Source organism: Camelina sativa, chromosome 2 (genome assembly GCF_030686135.1).
Source record: "Camelina sativa cultivar CO46 ecotype springtype chromosome 2, ASM3068613v1".
Taxonomy (NCBI): Eukaryota; Viridiplantae; Streptophyta; class Magnoliopsida; order Brassicales; family Brassicaceae; genus Camelina; species Camelina sativa.
Window position 1 is genome coordinate 27,290,016 of NC_141881.1, and position 26,458 is coordinate 27,316,473.

General features: G+C 35.7%; 6 protein-coding genes across 7 annotated transcripts; 3 read left to right on the forward strand and 3 right to left on the reverse strand.

Moving 5' to 3' along the window:
• Nucleotides 1–3,070: 3,070 nt before the first annotated feature.
• LOC104736320 (uncharacterized) lies at nt 3,071–6,871 on the reverse strand. Of its 2 annotated transcripts, XM_010456293.3 has the most exons (4): nt 6,493–6,728; nt 6,016–6,108; nt 3,675–5,798; nt 3,071–3,568 (listed from the first exon to the last, which is right to left on the reverse strand). In XM_010456293.3, the coding sequence occupies exons 3-4, from the start codon at nt 5,751–5,753 to the stop codon at nt 3,287–3,289; spliced, it is 2,361 nt and encodes a 786-aa protein (XP_010454595.1). In that variant the 5' UTR covers nt 5,754–5,798; nt 6,016–6,108; nt 6,493–6,728; the 3' UTR covers nt 3,071–3,286. The 2 variants fall into 2 exon arrangements, with proteins under 2 accessions (XP_010454595.1, XP_010454587.1); XM_010456285.3 differs by lacking the exon at nt 6,016–6,108 and having other exon boundaries at nt 6,493–6,871.
• A 4,059-nt stretch (nt 6,872–10,930) lies between these two features.
• On the forward strand, nt 10,931–11,854 carry LOC104756402 (transcription factor JUNGBRUNNEN 1-like). Its single transcript, XM_087470752.1, has one exon. The coding sequence runs from the start codon at nt 10,931–10,933 to the stop codon at nt 11,852–11,854; it is 924 nt and encodes a 307-aa protein (XP_087326878.1).
• A 1,468-nt stretch (nt 11,855–13,322) lies between these two features.
• Nucleotides 13,323–15,687, forward strand: LOC104736353 (putative L-type lectin-domain containing receptor kinase II.2). Its single transcript, XM_010456317.3, has one exon. The coding sequence runs from the start codon at nt 13,463–13,465 to the stop codon at nt 15,554–15,556; it is 2,094 nt and encodes a 697-aa protein (XP_010454619.2). The 5' UTR covers nt 13,323–13,462; the 3' UTR covers nt 15,557–15,687.
• A 464-nt stretch (nt 15,688–16,151) lies between these two features.
• On the reverse strand, nt 16,152–19,328 carry LOC104736361 (D-xylose-proton symporter-like 3, chloroplastic). The gene is made up of 14 exons (XM_010456331.3): nt 18,992–19,328; nt 18,810–18,913; nt 18,608–18,686; nt 18,462–18,521; nt 18,308–18,374; nt 18,094–18,218; nt 17,894–17,995; nt 17,437–17,814; nt 17,306–17,353; nt 17,139–17,201; nt 16,949–17,029; nt 16,752–16,850; nt 16,485–16,622; nt 16,152–16,402 (listed from the first exon to the last, which is right to left on the reverse strand). Exons 1-14 carry the CDS (start codon nt 19,190–19,192, stop codon nt 16,268–16,270), a joined length of 1,680 nt encoding a protein of 559 aa, XP_010454633.1. The 5' UTR covers nt 19,193–19,328; the 3' UTR covers nt 16,152–16,267.
• A 53-nt stretch (nt 19,329–19,381) lies between these two features.
• On the forward strand, nt 19,382–20,759 carry LOC104736370 (small ribosomal subunit protein eS8y). Its single transcript, XM_010456342.3, has 5 exons — nt 19,382–19,478; nt 19,580–19,652; nt 19,839–20,163; nt 20,259–20,431; nt 20,512–20,759. The coding sequence occupies exons 1-5, from the start codon at nt 19,475–19,477 to the stop codon at nt 20,591–20,593; spliced, it is 657 nt and encodes a 218-aa protein (XP_010454644.1). The 5' UTR covers nt 19,382–19,474; the 3' UTR covers nt 20,594–20,759.
• On the reverse strand, nt 20,711–21,920 carry LOC104736379 (uncharacterized). The gene is made up of 6 exons (XM_087471847.1): nt 21,756–21,920; nt 21,520–21,669; nt 21,326–21,440; nt 21,132–21,241; nt 20,959–21,042; nt 20,711–20,869 (listed from the first exon to the last, which is right to left on the reverse strand). The coding sequence occupies exons 1-6, from the start codon at nt 21,882–21,884 to the stop codon at nt 20,846–20,848; spliced, it is 612 nt and encodes a 203-aa protein (XP_087327973.1). The 5' UTR covers nt 21,885–21,920; the 3' UTR covers nt 20,711–20,845.
• Nucleotides 21,921–26,458: the final 4,538 nt, after the last annotated feature.

The window sequence follows — 26,458 nt, forward strand, 5'->3', positions numbered from 1 at the left end:
CAGGTTTATTTTTCTCAGTTTTCAAAACTTAATTTTTTTTTGGGATTTTTCTAAAAGATAGTACAGTACATGTATTTTTTTGTTTGGTCAAACTAATATAGAATATGAAAATAGAGACAAACAGATTAATTGAGAAACCGACATTGTTTTTTCTCTTCTTCTTTTTTTTTTTTTTGTCGTTAAGCAGACGAGACGACCTTAAGTAACTCTGAAACGTCTGTTTTATATACATTACTACAAGGCTGCATTAGTAAGTTAACTTTGGAAAACGAAGTTACTAAATCAGGGACAAAATCGTAAAGTGCATGGTCAAAGGGTCAAAGCCATGTGTGCATGCGTGGGGCCTGTGGGTGTGTGAGAATATGAAGTTATGAACTACTGTATTAAAGTGGCAGTGTAGTACTACTAGTACTAGTTTAGAAGAAGTTGCATTAAACTGATGATATCTCATTTATGTAGTTTAAGGCTAGTCAAAAGATTAACTACGTAATAGCCCTATTCAATCCCTCCAAAGATATCATGTTTTTTGGACTAATTATGTGTGTGGTTTTTACACACTTAAAAGTTTTTTAAAATGCGGGTTTTGATCAACAAATCATATTTTTATTTGATAAAACAACGTTAACTATTTTATGTTACTTAAAATATATGAGCATTTGAACCCAATAAGCGAAACAACCTTTCCAGCTAGAAATGACACAGACCGGTGTGTGACCCAAAAACAGAACGAAAGAGGTCCATGAAGCATTTTTATATGCAAGTCAAAAGCTTTTGTATACTATGCGGCTTATTATTACATCGCAAAGCTCACTTTTCTCTTATAAAGTTTAATCTATGCGAAGCTTTCCCTAGCTTCTTCTTATATACTTACATTCGAACCAACAACTTTTGTTTGTTTAGAATAATTATTTTATTTTTATTAGAACAATTAATGTTGGTTGGTGGAGACAAAGAGGATCTTGGTGATAAATATGGCAAAGAAAGTGGTAATAGAAGAAGACTTCACGCGTGTGCCAAGGAGATGTTTGTTGTCCTTTGGGGGACACATTTTAGCCTAATTTAAGATGCTCTTAAGTGACCCAACTCAGGACCACTATAATGGAAGATCCATCATATTCTTATTATAGACATTGGATGGAGCGTTAATTTTGAAGGGTTGCATGTTTTAAAAACTTTGCTTCAACTCTTGGCTCAAGATATATAATGCCCAAGCCACTAACGAAATTTTGGAACCTATCTTAATTGTATCTATACGCAACAAGACTAATAGGTGCCAATCATAAGCTTTTAAACAAAAAAAAATTTCAAAATTTTCAATAGGCAAATTGCTCCATGTCTTTTATTCATATGATTGAAAAAATGAAACCTTAGTTTTTACATATTTAGAAGCAACTTACATAATGGGATTAACTTAAGTCATTATTCTCTATCAAACAGCGAAGTTGAGTTGTGCCCTCATAACTTTTAAGAACACTACTTAGACCAACTCCAACTCATCTCCATTTCCATCTTCATAATAGAGTTTGGAGTCAATTTTGCTCTAACACATCTTCATTTTTATCTTCAAAATAGAGATCTCCATTTTTTTCTCTATGTTTGAAGACATCTTTTTTTTCTTTACACTACAATTTGGAGATCTCTATTTTTTACTCCAAAATGGAGTAGGGTTAGAGTAAAACCCAACTCCAAAAAAATAGAGTTACTCCATTTTGAAGAAAAAAATGGAGATATGGTTAGAGATGCCCTTAGTACTCAACCTGCAAAACACGATTTTTGCAACTACTTACAGATTATTATATATTTTGAGAAAAATAAATCAATTATATTCAAATTTCTTGGCCTAATGGCCTGAAATACTATTTAAAATTATGTTTTTTTTGGGGTTAAGATCTTTATGTAGATACTATAGGATTTTGACAAAAGACCAATTATTACACAATAAAAAAGGTAGACAAATACAAAAACGAATACTGTATAAGATATTTATAACTACGCCTCACCTTCGAATTTCGAACAAAAAAAAAGTTTGTAAGTTACATATATGGATAGTGTTGGTCCACTTAATGTCGAGTTATAAGAGAACACATTACTTGTTCATAACCACATTCAAACTATCCGCTTTGTAACGAACACATGCAGCCACGTAGGAATGAACTATAGTGTGATTACAATAATTCAGTAGTCTTATTTACAACAAGAGCTAGTAAAACATAAAAGAGGATCTGAAATATGTTTTGTAAGAATATACATATGACGTGCAATGATGGAGTTTGAAGGATTTCTATGTGAAAACTAATCATTTAAATAGATGTTCGTAACACATTGGCCAAGTAAATACATAACTTGACACAATAATTGTGGTACAAAATAAATATTATAAACCACTTTTTAGAACAAAATTGTCAGAGCTATCATTTTAACAAATACTGTATCGATAATCAATTGTTGTAGGTTTTATTGTTTTTAATGTTTTTTTTTTTTTGGGAAAACTTATTGTTTCTACTGTTTGAGTTATATTATAAACTTATTGTTTCTACTTTCTAAGACATTTATGTAGCATGTTAACAAATGCAAGAGATCATTTTCTAAAAACATAATCATTTCGACAAAGAAAATTTCGTTTGGTGTAATCTCGGATAAACTTCTCAATTATGTGATTCTATAAATATATGGGCATATGCCAAATTGGATATTGATGGGTCTACCATGTTGCTTGTTGTGTGAGCTCAAAGTGCATAAAGCTATACAATCCACTCTGTTCCTCACTGTCTTTGTGACCAAAAAAACAACAACTTCACGTGAACGATGGGAACACTTTTTATTGTTTTCTTATAACTAAGAATCTTTTTTCACTTTTAAAGACTGAATTCAAAAAGATGAATTAATCAAAACTCAAATTTATGCAAAAACTATATGACTTGGCTATAGAACTTGTCTGATCAGTTGGGCCAGGTTCAAAAACACTCTTCTTATGAATCCAATTCATCATAACAACTGATCACACGGCAAGATAAACAAAAAAAACCCCTCTAATAGTTAAGGCTTTTGAAGTTTCAGTAGGAACCAAAGATTTTCACAGCATGATGAAAGTATTATATATGGAGGAGATAAGATATAAAAAATATTCACACTTAAGAGTTGGGAAGATCATTAGACTAACTACTTTAAAGATATTTTGTTGCTACTTTCTTATTTCCTGCAACTATTTTATCTTAAGGCTTAACACTAATAATATGATCACATACCTGCAAGTAAAAAATTTGGGTTTGAAGTAAAAATACAAACTTCAGACCCGCCCAACAGGCGAGAGGGGCGGTTGATACCCGACGTTGTTGCCATTAGGGTTTGAATCTTGATCCGGGACTAACACGTTTTTTGCTCTAGCTTTATGTTCATCACACGAGCTTTTGTGCTCACGGGTGATCTCTGACATTTTCCTACTCTCTGCAAGTGCCATACATATGGAGAAAGCTTGCAGTTGTGAAAGGGATGGATTATACACAACTGAGTATATCCCTTCTTTGATCGGTTTAAAGCTCAAGAACGGATGTTCCTCCGGTTGTTCTCCCTGCAAAGAAATATAGAAATGTGATGATGAAAACTTTTTGGTTTTGATTTGGAAGAGTTAAAGAAAAAAAGGAGATTGGATTTGGGACTAAGTAGAGAATCTGCACCAGAAAGAAAAGCTCAAATCGGTTTGAAGAGGCTGGTGAGTTTGATGTTGTCGAGTTCTGGTAGGATAAGTTGTGCTGATTAGTAAGAATTCTGAGATTGCAGCCCATGTCCCAACCTCCACAGTCGCAAGACCCACCTGTCCTCCATCTCTGTATCAAAGACGACGGCCCTCCTTTCTGAGGCATACTATGAACCCCGCTTTGAAGTATGACCGTAGCACTAATGTCTTGGTCAAAAAACCTGTCTTTGATGTGATCGTCAAGCTCTTCATTGAGTGCATTATGATCTTGAACAGTGTTTAGTGATGCCCTCCTGTGACACCATCTTGGCATCTTCACAATGATCGCAGCTAGCTCATTTTTTAACTGCAGATCGGACTTTTCAGTGCTCTCTTGATCAAGCTCTACAGAGAAGAGAACAAACTCTCTGATGGAACCAGAAGGCAAAGAGCTCGAAACACGCATTTGGGCTACAACATTAGAGATGATACCATGTGTTTGGCCACTGCCTCTATGGTTTAACCACCCACTATTTTTCTTATGGTCCTTAATAGAGAAGAAAGTATAAACACTGGTACATTCACCCTCCTCCGAGCTTCCCATTTTCTTTTGGGTGGCCGCAATAATGTCGGTTTCTTTGTTTACTGCAAATGTAAAGAGTGGTTGATTGTTCTTAACTGTTACCCGCAGAACAGCTCGAACCATGGATGATCCTAACTTCTTCTCTTGAGCTGAATCATTGATATTTACTGATTTGCAACCCTTCATACCCATTTTTATTCTTTGTACGCCTTGACCTCTAGTCCCCTCCACGGAATTGCCAGAGTGAATTGCTCGTGGCTTCAGTAGAGGTTCTAGAAACCTTCTTAAATGGCTTGTCGTGTTTGTATCTTTTGCACTGGACTTGCTGCAATCTGAGCCGTCAACGTCAGATAAAAGAGCCACATTTTGTGAATCTATCTTTGTGGAGTTAGCCATTGAGTCTAGCTGGGTTGTGGGAACAACAACTCCTTCACTGTTAGTTTTGCTGGCTTTACCAATATTGAAGCTAAGCCGCTGAAAAGGCGATATACTTCTCCCCTTTTCAGATGCGCCTTTATGCGACTTTGAATCTTGTCTTTGGGAAGACTCATCATTACAATGTTTCACAGATAACAAAGATGATGCTCTGTCTTCTGCAATTTTACCTTTGGAAGATGTATTCTTTGCTTTTCCTGAGAGCGGCACGCACTGAGATATTTCAGCTGAAACCTTGTTCCGGTCCACATCAGTGGAGCCAACTGTACTCTTTGCCAAGCAGCCATCAGCATTACATTGCAAAGGTAAAGAATGTTGCGTGCAGTAATCTCCTTCAACACCGTGAACAACCCGGACTTTTCTAGTGGAACTCCTCTTGCAAGTTTTAGCCTCTCCTTGCTGCTTTCGACCAAGTTCTCCATCGTGATGATTTCGGTTTCGTTCGTGCAAGTTCTTTTCACTCTTCCTACGCCTATTACTATCAGCCTTTGATTTTACCTCCATGTTCAAGCCAGCCTCTGGATTCAAGTCTTTCTCCTCACATCCATCTAATCCTTGTGCATCAGTGTTTGGACCAAGCTTGTCATCTGGTATGCTGAAACATCTACGATCTTTGTGTTTCTTTCTCCTTAAAGTATCTTCAACCGAATTTGACATAACATTGCTCTGCTGTGAGCTACTAAGATGTTTCGTCCGACAAGCAGAACTACGGTTATGCACTTTACTGGGACCAGCAGATGATGATGACGCATCTCTAAGCGGAGCCAACAAAGCATCTGTATGGTGGTGATGGGGAACCAAAGGGAATCTACTCTTCATCGAAACCCTGTTATGACTATGCTGCCACTTCTCCAAACGCCCCCAATCAAGAACACCAACACTCAAGAGCTTCTCTTGAGAGGAGGTTTCAGCTCTCTCCAAGAAAACAGGTAGCTTGGACATATACTTGACAAGCTCATGACTCTCATCCTCCTCTTCCTCCTCCAGACATTGTTGTTTCACACGAGTTTTCAAAGGTTTAGTACCACCAGAAAAACGCTTCTTCTCCAAACGACATTCCATAGTCACAGAACGATTCACATCAATCCAAACTTACATAAAACCTCCCTGAAACACCAAAAAAAAAAAATCAATCACATCAAGAAAAAAGTAAATTGAATGGTCTTTTTCTCAAATGATCACGGCAATACAAACAAACAAAAAAAAAAGTGGTCCTCCTCGTAATGGACGCAGAAAGAGATGCAGGAAGAAGAAGATAACAAATAATGATTTTGTATTGTAAGTATATCAAAGAGATGTTTCGATAATGCTAAAAAATATATACTCATGATGATTGGTCCCCCCGTTAATCTTTTTCCGGAGAAACAGCTGAATGAAGCGTCCGTGCATTTATGAAGAACCATCCCACAAAAACCAACTGAGTATACGACAAATACCAGATTTCAGATTTGATTCAAAATTTTCGACGGATCCAAGAAAAAAATTGGGAGAATTCGAAAAATTTCGAAATCAACCCAAATCGTAAAGCTCGGAAGCAGACAACGGAGGAATCAAATACACAAATATTGTTCTAAAAAATTCGAAAACTGATCAGGTTCCGATTTGAATCGAAATCGAAACGGAAGATTTTTAACTAGATTATTCATATTTAAAGCATATAAAACCATAGAAGAAATTGGCACTGGAGTGTTTTTTTCGTAGCTCGACGAAACGGCAACGTTTCTAGCAAATCCAGAGCTAAGAAGAAACTTTCCCGAGAAAATCTCAAGAGTTAAATCGAGAAATCGGAAGGGAAAATTACCTCAACGGACGAAGAGAATATGCAGAACCGACGCAACTCGATGATGACGAAGAAGATACTAAGAGAGAGAGAGAGAGAGAGAGAGAGAGAGAGAGAGAGTCCAAAAAAAAAAAAAAGTGACTACGAGAGTGAGTGAGTGAATCAGCAGCAAAAAGTGAAGATCCAAAAAAACAGAGGAGTGATCGATTCTCACATAATTAAAAAAAGCTAGAGAGAGAGAAAGAGAGATTGTGACTGGGAGAGAAGATGATCGGACGGTGGAGAATAAAAAAGAAAGGAGTAAAATCAGACGGCCGAGATATCATCTCAAATATTGTAATGTTAATGTACATCGAGCAAGGCGCGGGAATTGGTTTATGTCAGATCGTCCCTACCAAACAAATATTGCACATGTTTACGTGTTCTTTCTTACTAATACTACTATTTAACTTTAAAAATATTTTTAACCCAAAATCTAATAATGTCAACACATAAATTATCTTTCATAATTCATATAATGACTACTTTTTAAAAATATAAAAGATCAAATTGTAAGACAATCATTAAAATCACACGATTTACATCAGTTTTTTTTTTAAAAAAAAGTTTGAAAATCTCGAATATTTTATTTTATTTTATTTCAAAATGATTCATTACTTGTATAATTGACTCGTTAGTTATGTGCTTAAAACTTAACTACTAGCTACTAGCTATAAAGATGTACATATATAGTTCTGATCGATTCAAAAGTCAAAACTGTAACAATGTAGAGTACATAAAAAAAAAAAAAAGATTAAAAAAAAATGTAGAGTATATTTTTCTCTGGTTCTAGAGAAATCTGATAGACGAGAACTGCACCAAAATAAATGCAATCGTGATGTATTCGTGTGGTCTATTTTCATTTTACCACTAATGTTGTTTGGTTAGAAAATGATATTCTTTGTGTGTGTGTGTGTGTATAGATTAATATAAATGGCCTCTCTGTTGGGTGGGTCGATCGTGGGATTGAATTTTCATATAGATTATTTACTATGGGTCCACTGACGCAGCTCAAGATCAGCGAGACTGTAGTTTCCAAGAAAAAAGCTTATAATGATCGTTTTATCTTTCAATGTAAACGTAGTAGTAATGTAGTAGTATTAATTTGAATAGTATAAAAATCTACTGTATCTAACCACATTACGTGAAATATTTATGGTTAATTACTCCTTCCTTGCTAGCAATTTTAACGCTGAATAGTAGTAGTATAATTCTTATAAATAAAGTACGTGTACGGCGTCTCATAATTTACATGGAGACTTTTATAGTTTTATGTCACTATACTATACATAGTATTTTTTTTTTCTCTACGAAAACTGGTGTATGTCTTACAAAAACAAATAATAATGCCTTTTTAGTTAGTGGTAATCGTTTTAAAAATCAAATACTTCGGTTTCGCTGTGCCATATTTGCATAGACATTAACATTAGCCATATTTTGTACTCATTTTTAAAAGTAGTAATATTTCGAGTGCTCGGTTATATGTTCATTGGTTGTGTATGATTTGTAATCTAATTATTGACATAATGACATCGATGATGGAAGATTGAAATGTAGCTACTTTCCGTATAAGATGAAATCACCATTCCTTGGGACACCCACCACCAAAGAAAAGACGAAATTAGAGTCCTTTATTATTATTATTAGTTGATATTCATTCATCATAAGCAAAACAAAGCAACCAACAAAAGATAGTAGTATTAAAGTAGGATCGAGTAATAAAATAAAATTAAAAAGACAAAAGACAAAAGAGGAATCGCTTTCTTCTTTTAGTTAAGCAACTAGTAATAATAACTATAACAAGTATCACAAGTCACAAGTGTGCAACTCTACTATTTTCCCATCCACCGACGAGGAATTACGTAATCCATTTGTTAAAACTTAGGGTTTTGTGAGATGAATTATATGTTACAGAGTCGTTTACATGCATGTTACTAAAACATTAATTACACACAAAATGAAATGAGATTAATAATCAGATATAAAAAACCATATACATAAAGTAGTTTTAAATAACTACCAAAAAATTCATTAGAAAAAGTAAAACACTAACTTAAGCTATAAGAAAGGAATGTCACGTGTGTGTGTGCACGAGTATTAGTAGTTATCTAACATTCAACCATATTTTCAACTTTTAAATACATGTATGTAATCTACAATTTTTCTTTATCCCTAAAAATGTAAATAGCTTTACACTTTTGTTTTTTCTCCCACTCAACATTAAAAGTTAGATGGGGTTTTAAAAAGCGAAATGAAAAGCAAAAGATACCATATCTCAAATGTCCAAAGGGTCACTTAAGCTTGTCGCAGAAAGTTCATTCGGCAAAATACAATAAATATCAGTATCTCATAATGTTATGACAGAAAAGAGCATTTGGCATAGTATTATTTATTCTATTATTGTTATGCCTGAATAAACTACACAAGTTATAAACGAATCAGAAATTACTATTTTAATGTAAGCACGGTGTTCATAGTTTGCTTGTCTTTAGCCACTCCGCGTCACGACTACTTTGTTAAAGAGTCAAGCTCAAGACGCTTACTTTTTGTTTTGGGTGAAATATTAAAGTACTCACGCTTAAACAGAAATAATAAAACAATCTTTATTAAAGAAATACATATATGGACCTGTTTTTCTCGTAGATATATATGATTTCAAAACAAATCAGCGAAAAAAACGTAAAGAGACACATATCTATTCTCTTATGAATATACTTTTTGATCAATCCCTAAATTTTATCTATTTAGGAGATGATTCTTTTGTTGTTGTTTTTGGCTCTGGTGAGTAACTTTTAGTGGGATTAATAATGAGTCAATTTCTCTCTAGTACTATACTATTATGTAAAGTAATTTTTCCTATTGAAGGAAGAAAAAATAACCCTTCTAGTCTTTAATTATGCATGGTGGGAAACTTTCCCACCCTAATTTACTCTAATATATACTGCAGCTATATATAACAAAAGTCAGTTTTGAATATATACGAGAAAAAAAATCTGAACTAAGTAATACTATCAGTTAAACGCGTGACAGGGTTAAAATTGACTAAATTGGATTCTCTCCCAAGTCCCACCCACCAAAATAAGAAAATGGCAAAGTCATGGGCTTTGAAATTTCTGTAACATATGGGGATTATTATGGTCATCCGATGACTAAAAGCCCAAAATTAATTAGTAAACCGGATGTTTGTATAATTAAATCGCTTTGGAAATTTAAGAAGCATCCATAACGGTAAGATTTGGTTTTAAATAACTGATTTTGAAAAGGTTACTCCATTAGTCTTTTTAGTGTAAAAAGCAAATAAGGAAACTCCAGTGACGTTGCCAGATATATACTAATTATTTTCAGGAGAAGCAAACACAAAGATCCTAACTAATATAATATAGACGCAGTACTCAAACCTCTCCCATTAATTCTCTACAATCAATTTATCATCACACAACAAAAACCTTAATATTATTTTCAAAACAATATCTTTACAATATGTCGACAATAATGCTCAATCTCCGTTTTGCCACCGGAAGAGAACCCATCACTGAGGATAACCAACCCGGTTGATCGTCAGAGAAAGATGAGCAAGTCGTCGAAGCCATGAGAGGTGACACTTGAAGAGTTGAAGTAGAAGAAGAAGTACAAAAAAAAAAAATTGGCCTTCGTTCTATGATTGTCCAATATAATTACGCATATTTTCATTGGACAAAAATACATAAAAATAAAACTTTAGGATTTCAAGCGTCGTCTATTAAAATGTTGACCTCTTCTCAAATCGTAAAAAACTACTGTAGTATGAACTGATGCTTGGAAAGGAAGTAACAGGTTTTCCCCCGCTAAAAATGTAATTTACATCGAGTGATATTGATAATGTGTGTTGTGAGAGTATCTCAAACATATTTCATTTGCTTCATAAACTTGCATGTTGTTTTCATGTGTTTATTCAATTATTTCAATTCCTTAAAGACATACTAATTATTTAATTACCAGACTAACGAAAAATATTTTATTTGTTTAGAAAGAATATTGTTGTTTCATGAGTGTTTAATGGAAACAAATCAATAAATTTTTATAGAAATTAGTTGCAAATAGATTTAAAACTAACGTCATCTTAAAACTGAATAGTTTGTTTTCAAGAAGAATTTCGTATATATCTTAATATTTTTTAAAAATAATAACAATTTATATTATTAATAAAACAATATTAAGATATACATACAAAATATTAAAAACAATATTAAGATATATATATATATATATATACATACAAAAACTTTTAAAACAATATTGAGATAATTATGCTAATAATCCCAATTATAGTTGGAATTGTAGGATACGTAAACCAGTATATGAAGACAATCTCTCATATCTCTACGTACAATCACAAAAGAAAAAAATCGCTTTGACCTCAGCTTACCTTGAGAACCATAGAATGACAACGGAGAACGACTACTACGAAGAGGATGAAGGACTTCACTTTGATCCCACGGAGCCAGAAGTCATCAACTCTTATCTTATACCAATGCTAAGAGATGAGCCCATGGAAGACTTTATAGTGGTGAAAGATGTTTATGCCAAGGAGCCATGGTTGTTGGACCACATCAACCATCCTTTTCTCAAGGAAGATGAATGGTATTATGTCACTCCAAAGACTCAGATCTCTAAAGAGAAGATTGGTTGTGGTAAGTACTCCAAGCGGAAGATCATCGGAGATGGCATTGACCGTGGGAACTGGAATGCGAATGGTAAAAAAGATATCATCGACGAGGAAACAGGGAAGGTCATCGGGGTAAAGCAAAACTTTACTTATCATAGCGCCAGCAAGAACAAGAACAAGAAGCAGAAGAGAGGAGACGTCGGTAGTGTTTCTGTTGATGTTCCAAGGAACGAAAGCTGGATTATGGACGAGTTTAGGCTACCTACTTCCAAAGATAACGATACGTTCCAAGGGAGAGTCATCTGCAAGATTCACAAGAAAAAGTGGTCCGAGAAGGAGAAGAAGAAGGAGAAGAAGAAAGAGGAGAAGAAGAAGGAGAAGGAGAATGATCATCATGTGGAAGATAAGCTTGATCAGGAGCTAGTCGTCCCGTGCAAGATTCACAAGAAAAGGAATGCCAAGAAGAAGAAGGAGAAGGATTCATACGAAGAAGCTTCCACTTCTACTAATCATTATCAGCATGATGAGTCTTCTTCTTCTTCTTCTTCTTTCTGGGAGCAGCAGAAAAAAGAGGCACTCGGAGGAGAGAAGGTGGATGAGCAGGTTAAAGCCATGGAGACTGAACGGTATGAAGATTGGATTGAAGAGTTGCTGGGCAGTGAAAATATCTGTGATCAGGACTTGTTTTCGATACCCTGATGAAGATTTCTATATATTGTAGTTATATATATATATATATATATTTAGCAAGTGTGTTATGAGATGATGACTGCTACTAGTTAATGTTATGTTTAGATATGGTTAGCTAAAGGTTTTTTATTGTTTAGAATAGTTTCTTGTGTTGTTTGTTTCTAGCACAACGAGTCTGTTCTCGAAAATTCAATTATCAGAGAGAATATTATATCATCGTTGGATGCTTACATGCACAAGAACTCTCGAAATTTAAAATTCCAGTGAGAAGGATGTAAATTTAATGTTAGGCTTAGTTTAGAACCTTTCACGAATAAATCATATACCATTCTTGTGTTTTGATAATTGATTATGCATCAAACTGTAAAAGTGAAAAGTACATGATATGAGCCATATGACGTTTTGGGCCATATAGTTTCTGAGATTATAGAGGAAGTACACATAAACATTGTATGAGTACAGCTATGAAGAAGAAGGACAGAGTTAGTGATGAACTTGGAAATGGAGAAGGTACTCAAGCTTGGGCTAATATGTTCACAGCTCTACATCTAGTGCCCACAAAAATTGAATGCTCCACCTTCCTCAAACCTATTTACTTGATATATCCATTGAAGAGTGCTATTGGACTCCACAAGTCCTTTCCCTTCACATTTTTTATTCCGGTTATTATATTTCAGCCTGCATTCATCTTTAAGAAAGAAAAAGTCATTGGATCAGAAACCATTATGAAGTATATTAAAATATCCATAAATGTTCAAAAGTCAAAACCATGTCTTGTGGCATTCGTTTCAATTTTTGTGAATGTAGAAATATTTCTCCTGCTTGCTTCCTTTGAAAATCTGTGCTTTTTGTGCCTATCTTATCCAATGTGAGTTGGTCATATCTAGAAGCTCCACTGTAATCTGCAGGAAACTTCAACTTATACAAGGAAGAAAAAAGAAGCAAGCTAATTCATAATTTACTCACAGATATACATAATTTAAAACAGTGCCATCATCATTGAGCAAGTCAAAGAAGTTAAACTACCTGCAACTAGCATTTCTTGATTTAGAATATGTTTTATTATAACTTGTTCAAACCACTATATATTCCAATGCGGAGAATAAGAGATATGTGCACGTACCAAACTGAAAACATATGACTCTGACTAACCTCATTTAACCACACTGTCATATAATATCAATACATGAAAGTTAATTTTAGTTTTTAAGTAGGTGCAGGTTTGATTACTGCATCTTTTCACAAACATGGTACACATCATTGAAGGTCAAAACAAATCAAATACTTACAGTCTCGTGTAAAATCCATTAGCTAGACAGTAAAAAGCAATGGTGCAGAATAATAAAAGCACAGAGCATTGTACACAAAAGTTGTCTTTGAGTATACAACGACCAAGTAAGTAATCCATATAACTGTAAGAAACATGATGACAGGGCATCTATTACCAATTCAAAAGTAGAGAACTTTTCTTAAGTTTTCTTTGATAGTGTCATCCATGTAAAAAGGTCAGCTCAGGGTTTTCTGCAGTCACAGAAAGTACAATCCTCATGGAAAAGAAAAGGTGCAGAAGAATCTGAGATTTACAAGCTAAGGTTGAAGGGAAGATCATTCTTCCAGATGGCTCGAGTTTTTAGATCAACGGGTTTCTGGATAATAATTTGTATCCATGTTATGACTTTGGTGTTAGCTCAAGAAGGGGATCAATTTCTGCACTATGACTTCAGGAAAGCAGACCTGCATTGTGATGGAATGGCAAATACAGACGAGGGTCCATTGCATCTAACAAATAATACAGACACGAGCACCGGTCACGCGTTCCACAAAGTTCCCATGAAGTTCACAACGTCGTCTTCCAGTTCATTTTCCTTTTCAACAGAATTTGTCTTTGTAATCTTTCCACTGCAAATCCCCCCTCCCTATGGTCAAGGTATGGCTTTTGTGGTGTCTCCTTTCATGGACCTCGGGTCTAGTGGTGCTGCAACTTCATACTTAGGGATTTTCAATAGACTAAATGATAACAAAACTGAGAACCATATCCTGGCTGTAGAACTTGACACTAACAAAAGCCCTGAAGCAGATGACAAAAACAATAACCATGTTGGGATTGATATTAACAGCATAGTCTCGGTCGACACTGCCAATGCTAGCTACTTTGATGATACAGAGAGACAGAACAAAAGCCTGCTGCTTGGTAGTGGAGAACGTATTCTGATCTGGATAGATTATGATGGAATAGAGCAACTACTAAATGTAACGTTAGCTCCAGTGCCTAAAACGCATGTTTCTCCTCTCTTTTCAAGTTCTATCAAACCAAGTGTGCCTCTCTTGTCAAGATCCATCAACCTTTCAGATATTTTCAATGAGACTATGTTCGTAGGTTTCTCCGGTTCTACAGGCTCAGTCAAAAGTGACCAGTATATTCTTGGATGGAGCTTCAAGAAAGGCGGCAAAGCGGAAAGCCTTGACATTTCACAGCTTTCGAATCCACCATCCCCACCGCCCTCTCCACCACCATCCTCTCCACCGCCACCTTCTCCGCCACCAATTTTGTCACCACATTCAGGGGCTAAGAACTCATTACCATGGATACTAGGCGCTACAATACCAACAGTCCTTTTTCTAATAATTCTGGGAGGACTTGTGTATTATTACAAGAAAAAGAAGTACGCAGAGGTGCTTGAACAATGGGAAAAAGAATTTAGTCCTCAAAGGTACTCCTTTAGGAACCTATACAAAGCAACCAAAGGTTTCAGGGAGAATCGGCTACTTGGAGCAGGGGGTTTTGGAAAAGTCTATAAAGGAGAGCTTCCTACTGGTACACAAATCGCGGTTAAGAGAGTCTACCATGATGCAGAACAAGGGATGAAACAGTATGTCGCAGAGATTGCTAGTATGGGAAGATTGAGGCACAAGAACTTGGTGCAGCTTCTTGGTTACTGCAGAAGGAAAGGTGAGTTGCTTTTGGTATATGACTACATGCCAAACGGAAGCCTTGATGATTACTTGTTCAATAAAAACAAGCTGAAAGACCTAACTTGGTCTCAGAGATTGAATATAATCAAAGGAGTAGCCTCTGCACTTTTGTATCTTCATGAAGAATGGGAACAAGTTGTACTTCATCGAGATATAAAAGCTAGCAACATTCTTTTAGATGCGGATCTAAATGGAAGGTTGGGAGATTTCGGCCTTGCAAGATTCCATGACCGTGGCGAGAATCTTGAAGCCACACGTGTTGTAGGAACCATTGGTTACATGGCACCAGAGCTTACTGCAATGGGAGTGGCCACTACAAAAACAGATGTGTATGCTTTTGGATCTTTCATCCTTGAGGTGGTTTGCGGGAGAAGGCCAGTGGACCCTGATAGACCACCTGCGGAAATGATCTTACTTAAGTGGGTTGCCACTTGTGGGAAAAGAGATACATTGATGGATGTTGTTGACAGTAAACTATTAGACTTCAAAGCTGAGGAGGCCAAGCTGCTGTTAAATCTAGGCATGCTCTGTGCACAGAGTAGCCCAGAAAATAGACCCAGTATGAGACATATAATACAATATCTGGAAGGAAATGTCGCTATTCCAAGCATATCATTTGATACAGCAGGATTTGGTATGCCCAATATTAGCAGTGAAACGATAACACAGATGACAGCCACCTCCTCATCAGCTAATTTCTCGTTTGAAGATGTTACAATCCTATTTGGCGGTCGCTGAAACCGGCTCCAAGCTTAAACTTATAAGAACGCTATGTCTTAAGTGAAATGATTGTGTGAAAGTAACTTTTGTTGCAACAATGTGTCTTTTAAATGTGAATGATTCTATCTATGATACGTTGTTGTTCCAAACTGTGTAAGCATACTGCCATGTTTGCTGCCCCAGTATAGCTACTTTTTATGTCAAAATTCGAACAGCAATATGACCGAAGCCCAGGTTTGAACCCAAGACACCACTTGGGTCCAAGCTCACTGGGCTGAAAGGATCCCCAACCTAGATACTTATGCGCATATAACTCATCAAAAGGAAAGAAACCAGGAAAACAAAAATTGCAAGAGATGACTCAATGGCAGTTTACTTACATAAGTCGAAGAGCAGAAGGTATGCTATCCCTATTGCTGATGTTGCCAACTATCAACCATTCATTCCTATTCGTAGTCCAGCTCATGAACATTGATGCATCAAAGGAAAACAAATCATCACGCAGAAGAGAAAGAAGAAAATACCGAGTTAAGCTTGGGAAAACAGTAGTTCTTTACCTCCCGGTGTCTTTCGTTTCCATCCCAACCCAAAAATATCCAAATACTGCTCGAAATAAGCATGAAAAAGCTTTCTATTTCCCATAGAGTATGAAACATATTATGTTACAAAGAGTAAAGCTAGATCCATATACATATATATCACCAGAACTAACAATAACAAACATACATTTTACTTCAAGATTTTGGATTCAATTTCTTCCAAGCTGAGACCCTTGGTCTCTGGAACTACTAGTATTACAAACAACAATGATACCAGTGCTATCCCTCCAAAGAGAAGGAATAGATTCTCGGCTCCAAGAAATTCCTGCAAAGAATGCAAGTGATGATGAGAGTTACTTAATAACTTCTATAGAATTTTTGAACCAGCGGTAACAGAAAAAAGATACCTTCAAGGGTGAAAACGCAAAGGTCACAAGAGCATTGGAGCCAAAGTTTGTAAGAACTGCAAGACTAATCCCTCTCCCTCTTGTGCGAAGCGGAAAAATCTCTGACACCATTAGCCAGCTGATGGGTCCAAATGAGATCTGGTTCGCAAGAAAGTAATACTTTTTAGTAAATATTGCTGAGACTTTAGTATAGCCTAGTTTTCAGTTTTCTCAAATATGCTAGACAAAACTTTGTAGCCACAGATAACAACGAGCTAGAGTACAAACCTGGTAACAACCAACATAGAGAAGCAGTGCACCAACAGCGACAAGGGGAAAGCCTCCAAGAAACTTGTAGTATGCTGACAGTAAAAATAAGGACAGCGCCTGGAATTTGGAAGATAGCAAGATAATCAGAAAGGCAAGATAACAGAACATATAGATATAAAACTTCCAGAAACTCGAGGCACAAAGAGTTTTCATACAATGCCGCTGACACCTCCAATCAGTAAGGGTCGTCTGCCGAGATCATCAACTTTCGCAACAGCTACCCATGTCATCAGTAACTGGTAGAGTGTTATTAATTGAAAATGTCAGTATTGAATAACTGGAAGCATGTTAACTAATAAGATATATACAGAGCCAAACCATGAAGAAAGAAAAAGAAATGAGCACCTTGAATACACCAATAATAACAGAGACTCGAGTTGCATCAGTAGCAGCAGAGAATCCAGCAGTCTTTAAATAGATAAAGAAAAATAAAATCTCTTTAAATATCAAACTGAGGCGTTAGAAATTAGTAGGTAAATCTCATTCATTTCAAGGTTAAGAGACAAGCATACCTGAAGAATCGAACCGGCATAATAAAGAACACTTGGCTGTCCAGTAATCTGTCACGACGAAGCAAAGTATAAATTATGTTAAAAAGGATGCTCTCACATTCATCCAAATGCAAAAAGCAAAGAAGAGTCACCTGCTGGAAAAGGACTAAACCTCCACCAATTGTCAAAGCTTTTAAATTAGGCCCTTGGAACACTTCAAGGAAGTTTCCCCCAGATTTCTCATCTTCATAGGCCGTTTTCACAGCTAAATAGGCATCATCTACTAACTTCTCCGATATTTTATCACCAGGAGGTCTGCCACGTAATTTGCTGAAGGCAAGCATGGCCTTCTCTTTGTATTCTTGTAAAGGTCCTTTACCTTGGACAGCTCTAAGAAGCAACCAGCGAGGAGATGCAGGGAGACTCCACATGCCTAGTCCCATCAGCAAAGCAACAGGGGTACCAAATCCATACATGTATCGCCACCCTCCAACTACATCAATTTGGAAGCTTCCAACAGAAAAACCCAACTGCATAAGAAGGAAACAAAGATTGATTACTCAGTAAATGAATACATAGAAATCATACAGGGAAGAGGTCGACATTTACCAGAATTCCCAACACGATGAAGAGTTCCTTCAGAGATATAAGAGTTCCACGGATTTGAGATGGACATGTCTCAGCAATATAGAGGGGAGCCCCATGCATAGCCTATCAAGCAAAACCAATTAAATTAAACACTAAACAACAATCAACAACAAAAGTGACAAAGAAATGACCATAAGAATTTCAGGGTTTCCAGAACTCACCAAACCAATACCGAAGCCATAGAGAAGCCTTCCAACTAAGAGAACATTAAGATCAGGAGCACAGCCAGTAATCAGAGACCCGAGGAGATAGAGAACAGCAGCTATAATAAGTTCTCGCCTTCTTCCTTCATAAAAATGAAGAAAAACCAGAATGAGATACTTGCAACCAGTTCAAAAGAATGAGAAGTAAGCAAGAAACAGAACCAAGACTTACCAAGGAAATCAGCAACGCCATAGACAGAAATTGAACCAAGAAGGGCTCCATATAAGGATCCACTCACCTACACAATAAAATGCAGAAAAAAAACTATAATTTCCTGCTAGATCTGTGGCTTAAATACAAACAAATCATCACCAAATAAACATACCACAAGTCCTAGCTGAACAGGCGAGAAGTTAAACCATGTAGTTCCACTAAGCGCAGGTGACTGTTCAATACCACATGAGACAGCACATGATGTTAAGTTAGGAAGCTAATATGCCTAAAGATAAAAGTAGAGAGAATTGAGGTAACCTGAAGTGAGAGAGTAGCACCGGATGTGGCCCCAATGTCATACCCGAACAAAAGTCCACCCAAAGCCGGGAATATAAACCTAAGATTCAAGCAAATCACTGTTACAATCAGTGCAATGTAATTGTCAATCTAACCAAATAACACATTTTTAACACAGTTAATATCCTAAATTGAAACAACAAGTACAGATCACAATACGCACGGGAGTATCACAGAAGACCAAGAAAATGACTCTGGTTCATCAGAGGCAACCGAATCAGCTACTTCTCCACTGTCGGCGAACTCTCCTCCCGCCCCAATTCCGGCCTTAACCATAAACCAAAAAAAAATCAAACTTTTTGAAAATTTTAGAAAGAAATTAAAAATCGCAAACTTCATCCTCACCTGGAGTTTTTGTCTGTATCTGGAGACTAAACCCGGCTTGGAAACTAAGCAAGTTCGTTCCTTTAAACGGAGGTAAGATGAAACAGACCTCGATTCAAAACACGAGCTTGATAATAAAGTACGAGGAGAAGGGTTCTTGAATTGGGTTCGTTTCAAGGGTACGGTTGAGAAATGTGACTGAACCGAGACAGCGAAAGACATGATCGGGAAGTGAAAACAACTGAAGATTCTCCCGCTAATTTTGGTCTCTAAACTCTCATCTTCCACAATCTGATTCTTAAAATTATCAATTTTTTTAAAAAACCAATCTTTTTCTTGTGTGGTTGTATTTGAAGTAAGGACAAGATTGTAAATTGACATTTTAGGGTTTTTGTCTGTGTTTGGGATACTACTAGTAGTAACCTATTTATAGCTCTTTCATCTTCTCCACCGCCCATTCTTAAACCTCTGAAAGCTTCGTGAGAACCAAAAGCTTTTGAAATCATGGGTACTTTTTTTTTCATATTCCTCTTCATTCATCGTTCCAATAGAGTCTTCTTCCATGGTGTTGTATTGACCAATGATTGATTCTGTGTATGTTGTTTGCAGGTATCTCTCGTGATTCAATTCACAAGAGACGTGCCACTGGTGGTAAGCAAAAGATGTGGAGGAAGAAGAGAAAGTAAGCTTTTTTATTATTGTTTTTCTTACCTTCCCCTGAATCAGAGATTAGATTGGAATCAAAATGAATCATGAAGCTTTTCGTTTTCTTTGATTTTGGTTTGTGTCTTCTACATTCTTGAAACACAATTCTGATTGATGCGGAATTGATCATATAAACTAAAAACTTTGGTTATCTGTTAAAAAGGTATGAGCTTGGAAGGCAACCAGCTAACACTAAGCTATCAAGTAACAAGACAGTGAGGAGGATCCGTGTGCGTGGTGGGAACGTAAAGTGGAGAGCTTTGAGACTTGATACAGGAAACTACTCATGGGGAAGCGAAGCTGTGACCCGCAAGACCAGAGTCTTGGATGTTGCTTACAATGCATCTAACAATGAGCTTGTTCGTACACAAACTCTTGTGAAGAGTGCTATTGTTCAAGTTGATGCCGCTCCGTTTAAACAATGGTATCTCCAACATTATGGAGTTGATATTGGTCGTAAGAAGAAAGCAGCTGCTGCTGCAACCAAGGTTTGTTTTCATCCTTTGATGATGACTTGGTGTTGTTGATTGTTGTTTTTTTTCGTAAGACGATTCTGATTTGATTGGTGTCTGTAATCTTTTAGGAAGGAGATGCGGTAGCCACTGAGGAAGTGAAGAAAAGCAATCATGTTCAAAGGAAGCTTGAGACCCGACAAGAAGGCAGAGCACTTGACTCTCACCTTGAAGAGCAGTTTAGCAGTGGAAGGTTGCTTGCATGTATCTCATCAAGACCTGGACAATGTGGCCGTGCTGATGGGTAAACAACAAGAGACTTCACTTCTTAATCAGTGTTTTTCTCTGAGTTTAAAGGCTGATCTTGTGTGTGATTTGAAACAGGTACATATTGGAAGGAAAAGAGCTCGAATTCTACATGAAGAAACTTCAAAAGAAGAAGGGCAAGAATGCTGGTTCTGCATAAGAAACAAATTTTTGGATTTTGATTATACCTTACTTTTTTATCTTAAAAGTTGAACCCCTTTCTTTATACTTTGGTTGAGTTGAGTGTTCAGAGTTGTAGACATAGAGAAGATATTCATGTTTCTGGATTTTGATCATTAATAGTCAAATTTCACAAATTCTTTCCATTCTGTTTCAGTTGCATAGAGGTATTGAAACAAAGCCAAAATATGTTCTGTAAAATCAGAAGAGAGGGTGCTTCTCGTTGCATCTTTTAGAAGTTGAAATCTCCAGTGGCCTGTAGAAAAAAGAGAGGATGTGTGAACCAAGTGAAAGAAGTTGAACAATTTTTGTTGTTGTAAATATCTCCAAAGAAGTTTAGCTAACCTCTGAGAAAAGAACATTTTTGCCGTTTATTTGCATAACGCCCGCATTGAATTTGCACTCCCACCTATTCTTGCAACGCCTCACCTGCAACATTTCAGCACACAGTTGAAGTTAGTATTAGTATTTTAGTCAATCATTGTTAATATATGTGAGAAAACAAGAGTCTGTTTTACCTTATCAAATTGACACATGACTAAATGTGGAATGCTGTTGATATCATCTTCATCAATAGCGTCTTCCTCATCATCGTCCTCGTTCAAAAGCTCTTCATTCTCATCTACATCTTCATCACTCACACAAGTGAAAAACTTCTCCAAGAAGAAACCGAGTCAATCAATAGCATTCTACTCAAATCCAAAAATAATACCATAAGGAGCATAAGTGTTTGGATCTGTGACAAGGTCTCTCGCTCCATCTTGCTGAGGAATATAATCAAATCCGTCACACTCTCTCTTTGGGGAGATCATCACATTCACAAGGCTCTGGAAACGTTTTACAACATCAGTAAATCTATATGTGACACCTCTCAGCCATAGTAGTTTAACGAACAAGAAACCTTACCATGGATGGACTCGACTCAAGAAATTGAGCATGCTCAGGTAGAAGAAGAGGATTTGGCTCCGGAGTCACAGGTTGTGGAATCGAAGCAGAACATGTCTCCATCGTCGTACCGCTTATGACTCCAGCTTGTATCATCTTCGTTTTCCACTTCTATAGAATTCAATCAGTTCAGTTTAGATGAAGAGGAAGAAAAAAACCCTAAAAACCTGAACAAATCGAAAGAAGTTATAACTAACCAATTGAATCTGCCTCAGAACACTCTCATCAAGTTCTCCACTGTAAACGAGATCGTATCGAGTTTTGCTGATAACGTCGTCGATGACATATTCGTGTGTGTTGCTACTATTGCTTGTGGATAACACCATCGCGATACAGCTCAAACGCGAAATTAAAAAAAAAAAAACCCTACAAAATCAACAAAAACTCTTTCAATCTGGACGAATCGATCGAGGACTTCAATCAGAAACCCTAATTGAGAGAGAGAAAGTATACAAAACCTTCGGTGGAGAAAGTGAAGCAGAGAGATTAATTGGACGAAACGTTTTGGGAGAGACGACGAATAAGAAGAAGAAGAAGGTGATCAGAAGAAGCGGGTATGATTCGTTTAGAGATTAGGGTATTTATAGATGCTTATAACCCGACCCGAAGTAAGATTTAGTTGTTCCGGGTCCAATTCTCGACCCGAGAAAAGGAAAAATACGCCGACTCAAAAAGTGCAAAACGTAGGATGCAATCTCAGCCGTCCGTTTCAATTTCCTTATTGTCATTTAATAGTTTTTGGGCTAATATTATTAATGATTGGCCCAGTAAAATGTTATGTGCGCAAAAGTGGATTTATTCGTCCAATTAATATTATTAATGATTGGCCCAGTAAAATGTTATGTCGGGAAAAGTGGATTTTAGGCCCATATTAAAATATTCGAGTATTTATGGCTTCAGAGAGGCATGTTTTTTTCTTTTTCTTTTGTAAATACTAGGAAAGCGACCCGTGCATTGCCGCACGGGGAGGTGAAATCCTAAATTGAAATTTAACATTTGTAATTCATCCTAAATTCTTTCTTTTCTCAATCAATTTGATCGTTTTCATTTCTTGCTATTGCTTTCTGCTGATTAAAAAGCCAAAGATTCATTTCAATGTTATTATATTTTATGTTGTCACACACAAAAGTTAGCCTTTTTTAGAGCTTGATTTACTATGAACATTACTTTTAACCATATATAAAAGTTCACTTATGTTTGTCTCCGACCATATGGTGCTATATATTGGTATCCTTTCTTAAATCGCTATTAGAAATTGTCTTTGTTGTTGATCATTAGCAATCGAAATACATATGAGGCTGCTTCTCTCTTGGTTAATTTACTATATCGAGAAAGTACTAAATGCCACTTGTCGAAGGAAGGTTGAAGATTGAGATCGGAGTAGATGGCTGGATTGAGTTTCGTTTCCCCTTCACTTTGATACGCGATTTCTCTTTCCATAGATTACTGATTCACAAATCACAATCAATATTTCGATGCTGTAAGCAAGTGGAGTTTGTATACAAATGATTTACTATGAACATTACTTTTAACCATATATAAAATTTCACTTATGCTTGTGGATGTTTTTTTCTCTCACTTTTAGATATGTACAAAACCGAGTTTTATATGACCGACCAATCAAACCTAACTGGTTAGTATAGAGTAACGCACATTCTTCAGCTACAACTTTTAGAGATATATATTTGGCTATAATGCTTTCAGTTCCATGCATGTTGGTCTCACGTTTTCCCTCAAAAGACCCCCTTCTTTCCTCCCTTTTAATGGGTTAATCTTGATTGCCTTATTTCCTACTAACACATTTGATACATGGATTTGTAATATTTGCTTCAGATCACATATTCCTCTTTCGAAAAGAAAAAAAATCAAGACGTAACAGACTAAGAATGCATATAGACAAAAACTTGTACACTCATCAGCTATTCAATCAAAGCAATTCAATTAAACTACAAAAGTTCAGAAAATTAAAAAAATATAGAACAGAGGATTTTATGTTGGTCTCTCCCAATCCATCCCATTCCACCGTGTCGGCTGCTCTCCATCCAGGCTGCATCCCCTTCTATTTGATTTCCCACTTATGTCTATGAATCGGTACCATCATGTTCTTCAATAAACGACAGCGAAAACGAAGTCGATGTGGTGAAACAGGTGATAATAATATCTTACTTTTTGATGTTCTCTTCTTTATGTTAAACACTAATTTTATAAATTTCTTGCATTTTCTTATTTTTTTTGGCAGATTCCACTCAAAGTAACTGTTATACATTATGTTTTTAAAAAGTTGTATATACAGATTAGAAAGTCATCAAAGACTAAATAAGTTACCTTTAGTAGATCTTTTCTTTCTAACTTGACTTGTCATTTGGTCGTGCTTACGCTTTCTAGAATTTGATTTTGTGTTGTCACAAGTATGTCTGGCTTTTTCTTCGGCACTCTCTATTTCCATGCTCATTTGTAATATTTCTATATATTATCAAAATGTTTGATACCCAGAAAATATAAGAAATTATAATTCAACTAAAATTTTAAAAAACTTTATTTACAAAAAATGTTAACTAACCTAGATCATGAACATCTAATGGGAAAAAAATAACATTTATACCATGTTTGTTAGAAAAAATAAATAGGTTAAAATAAGAACATATATAAAATTATAATTATACCATGTTTGTTAAAAAAATTTGGCTTATCCGTAGCTCTAGCATCACTGCATATTATTATCATGCCTCTCGTATCTTGGTTTTGGTTTTTCCAAAAAGTTAAAAAATAAAATCTGCACATTGAGAATCAAAAACATTAGCCATGCAAAATATGGCACACGTACTTAATAACATTAGCCATGCAAAAACATGAAAACCGGAAAGGCTAAAAATTTTGAAGAGACTAAAAGTTAACAAAACTAAGATTAATGTATGAACTTAATAGTGTCGACTAACAGTAATAATAATCTAACCGAGAAACACTACAGGTCATTCGCAGCAAAAATATTAAATTACCTTGAATTAGAGATTGATGTTTGAAAGTTAAGAAAATACTTCAATAATACAATTCTTTAGTACTCAGAAAAGAATTTTTCGAAACTTGTTTATGTAGTCAAGAAAAGTTTATATATAATAAACAAAGAGATGTAAGACATAGATGTGTAAAATGTAAAGGTGTAAAAATTAATAGATGTGAAACATGGAGGTACAATAAAGAGGTGTAACACATAAAGATGTGAAATTAAAAGGTGTAAAAATTAATGGATGTGATTTTTGAAACCAGGAGATACAACAAAGAGATGCAAAGACTAAGAGGTGTGATTTAAAAGGTGTAAAAATTAATGGATGTGATTTTTGAAACCAGGAGGTACAACAAAGAGATGCAAAGACTAAGAGGTGTGATTTAAAAGGTGTAAAAATTAACGGATGTGATTTTTGAAACTAGGAAGTACAACAAAGAGATGCAAAGACTAAGAAGGTGTGATTTAAAAGGTGTAAAAATTAATGGATGTGATTTTTGAAACCAGGAGGTACAACAAAGAGATGCAAAGACTAAGAGGTGTGATTTAAAAGGTATAAAAATTAATGGATGTGATTTTTGAAACCATGAGGTACAACAAAGAGATACAAAGACTAAGAGGTATGATTTAAAAGGTGTAAAAATTAATGGATGTGATTTTTGAAACCATGAGATATAACAAAAAGATGCAAAGACTAAAAGGTGTGAATTTTGAAAGATGGGGGTGCGACGAAAAGATACGATTAATAATTTTAAACCGTTGGATTAAAACTGGAACTAATCTCATCCGTTGGATTAAAAATTGACACAAAAAAGTGGGTTTGCTATTATATATAGATTCGAGGAATGTTAGCAAATACAATAAAATTAGGGGACGCAATTTACAACGACGTTTTTTTAATTAGCTAATAGTAATAGATTCAGAGCCGGCATTGAGGCCTAGCAAGCCAAGTATGTGCTTCCGGCCGTTTGTGGGATAAGTAATATTTTGGCCCTCAATTTTTCAAAAATTTTCATTCAGCTAAATTGGTTAAGGGTGTAGGTATTGTTGCACCCCATTTATTCCCAGCGCCGACTCTGAATAGATTAGGCACTTGAAATAGGTTAAGTAACTAACTGATAATGGAACATTCAACAGGTTAAGTAGACAATCGAAATATAGAAAGTAAAGATCAATTAAAAATTGTTACACAAAGTAGCTCACTTGTGAAAATTTATTTGAGAAGATATAAAATAATTATTCTCTACGAAAGTTTACGTATATCACTGCCAAGTGCCTTTCATGACACGAATCATGCTTTTCATTTCATATTTTGGGGTTCTTTATAAGCATATAAAAATCAAATCGACATGTGTCGTTTGTATCGTGACGAAAAGCATGAGCAATTTTAAACTTCTGGTGGAGAAATTTTGAATTTTCTGGTTTTTTTTTTTTTTTGGTTTTCAGTCTTTTTAAGTTACACTTCTTTTTCCATTTTCTCCCGGACAATCGTCAATTCAAATGATAGCTTGTTTTAAAAAATAGTTATGCAAAATGTCGCATTCTAGTAACACGTGGTACTGATCTGGAGAAAATATATAAGCATCTTTAAACATTGATTGAGGGACGGTTTCGTTATCTTTGATTATACTAATTGACCTAACTTATAGTAATACTATTATTATATTGGTGTATTAGATTAGATGAGCAACCCACACCAAACGTACGTCCCAACGGTCAAATTTCACATGCTGTATTGTTCTTGGCTTCTTGCCTCTGAAAGTAATATAAAATTCACCACACTATTTATAAAATGTACGAGGTTAACACTCAACAACTTAGTTTGAATCGGTTTGAAGGGTTATCAGGTATGTCATATACTATAACAACTATTTATTCTACAAAGATGCTTAAACTAAA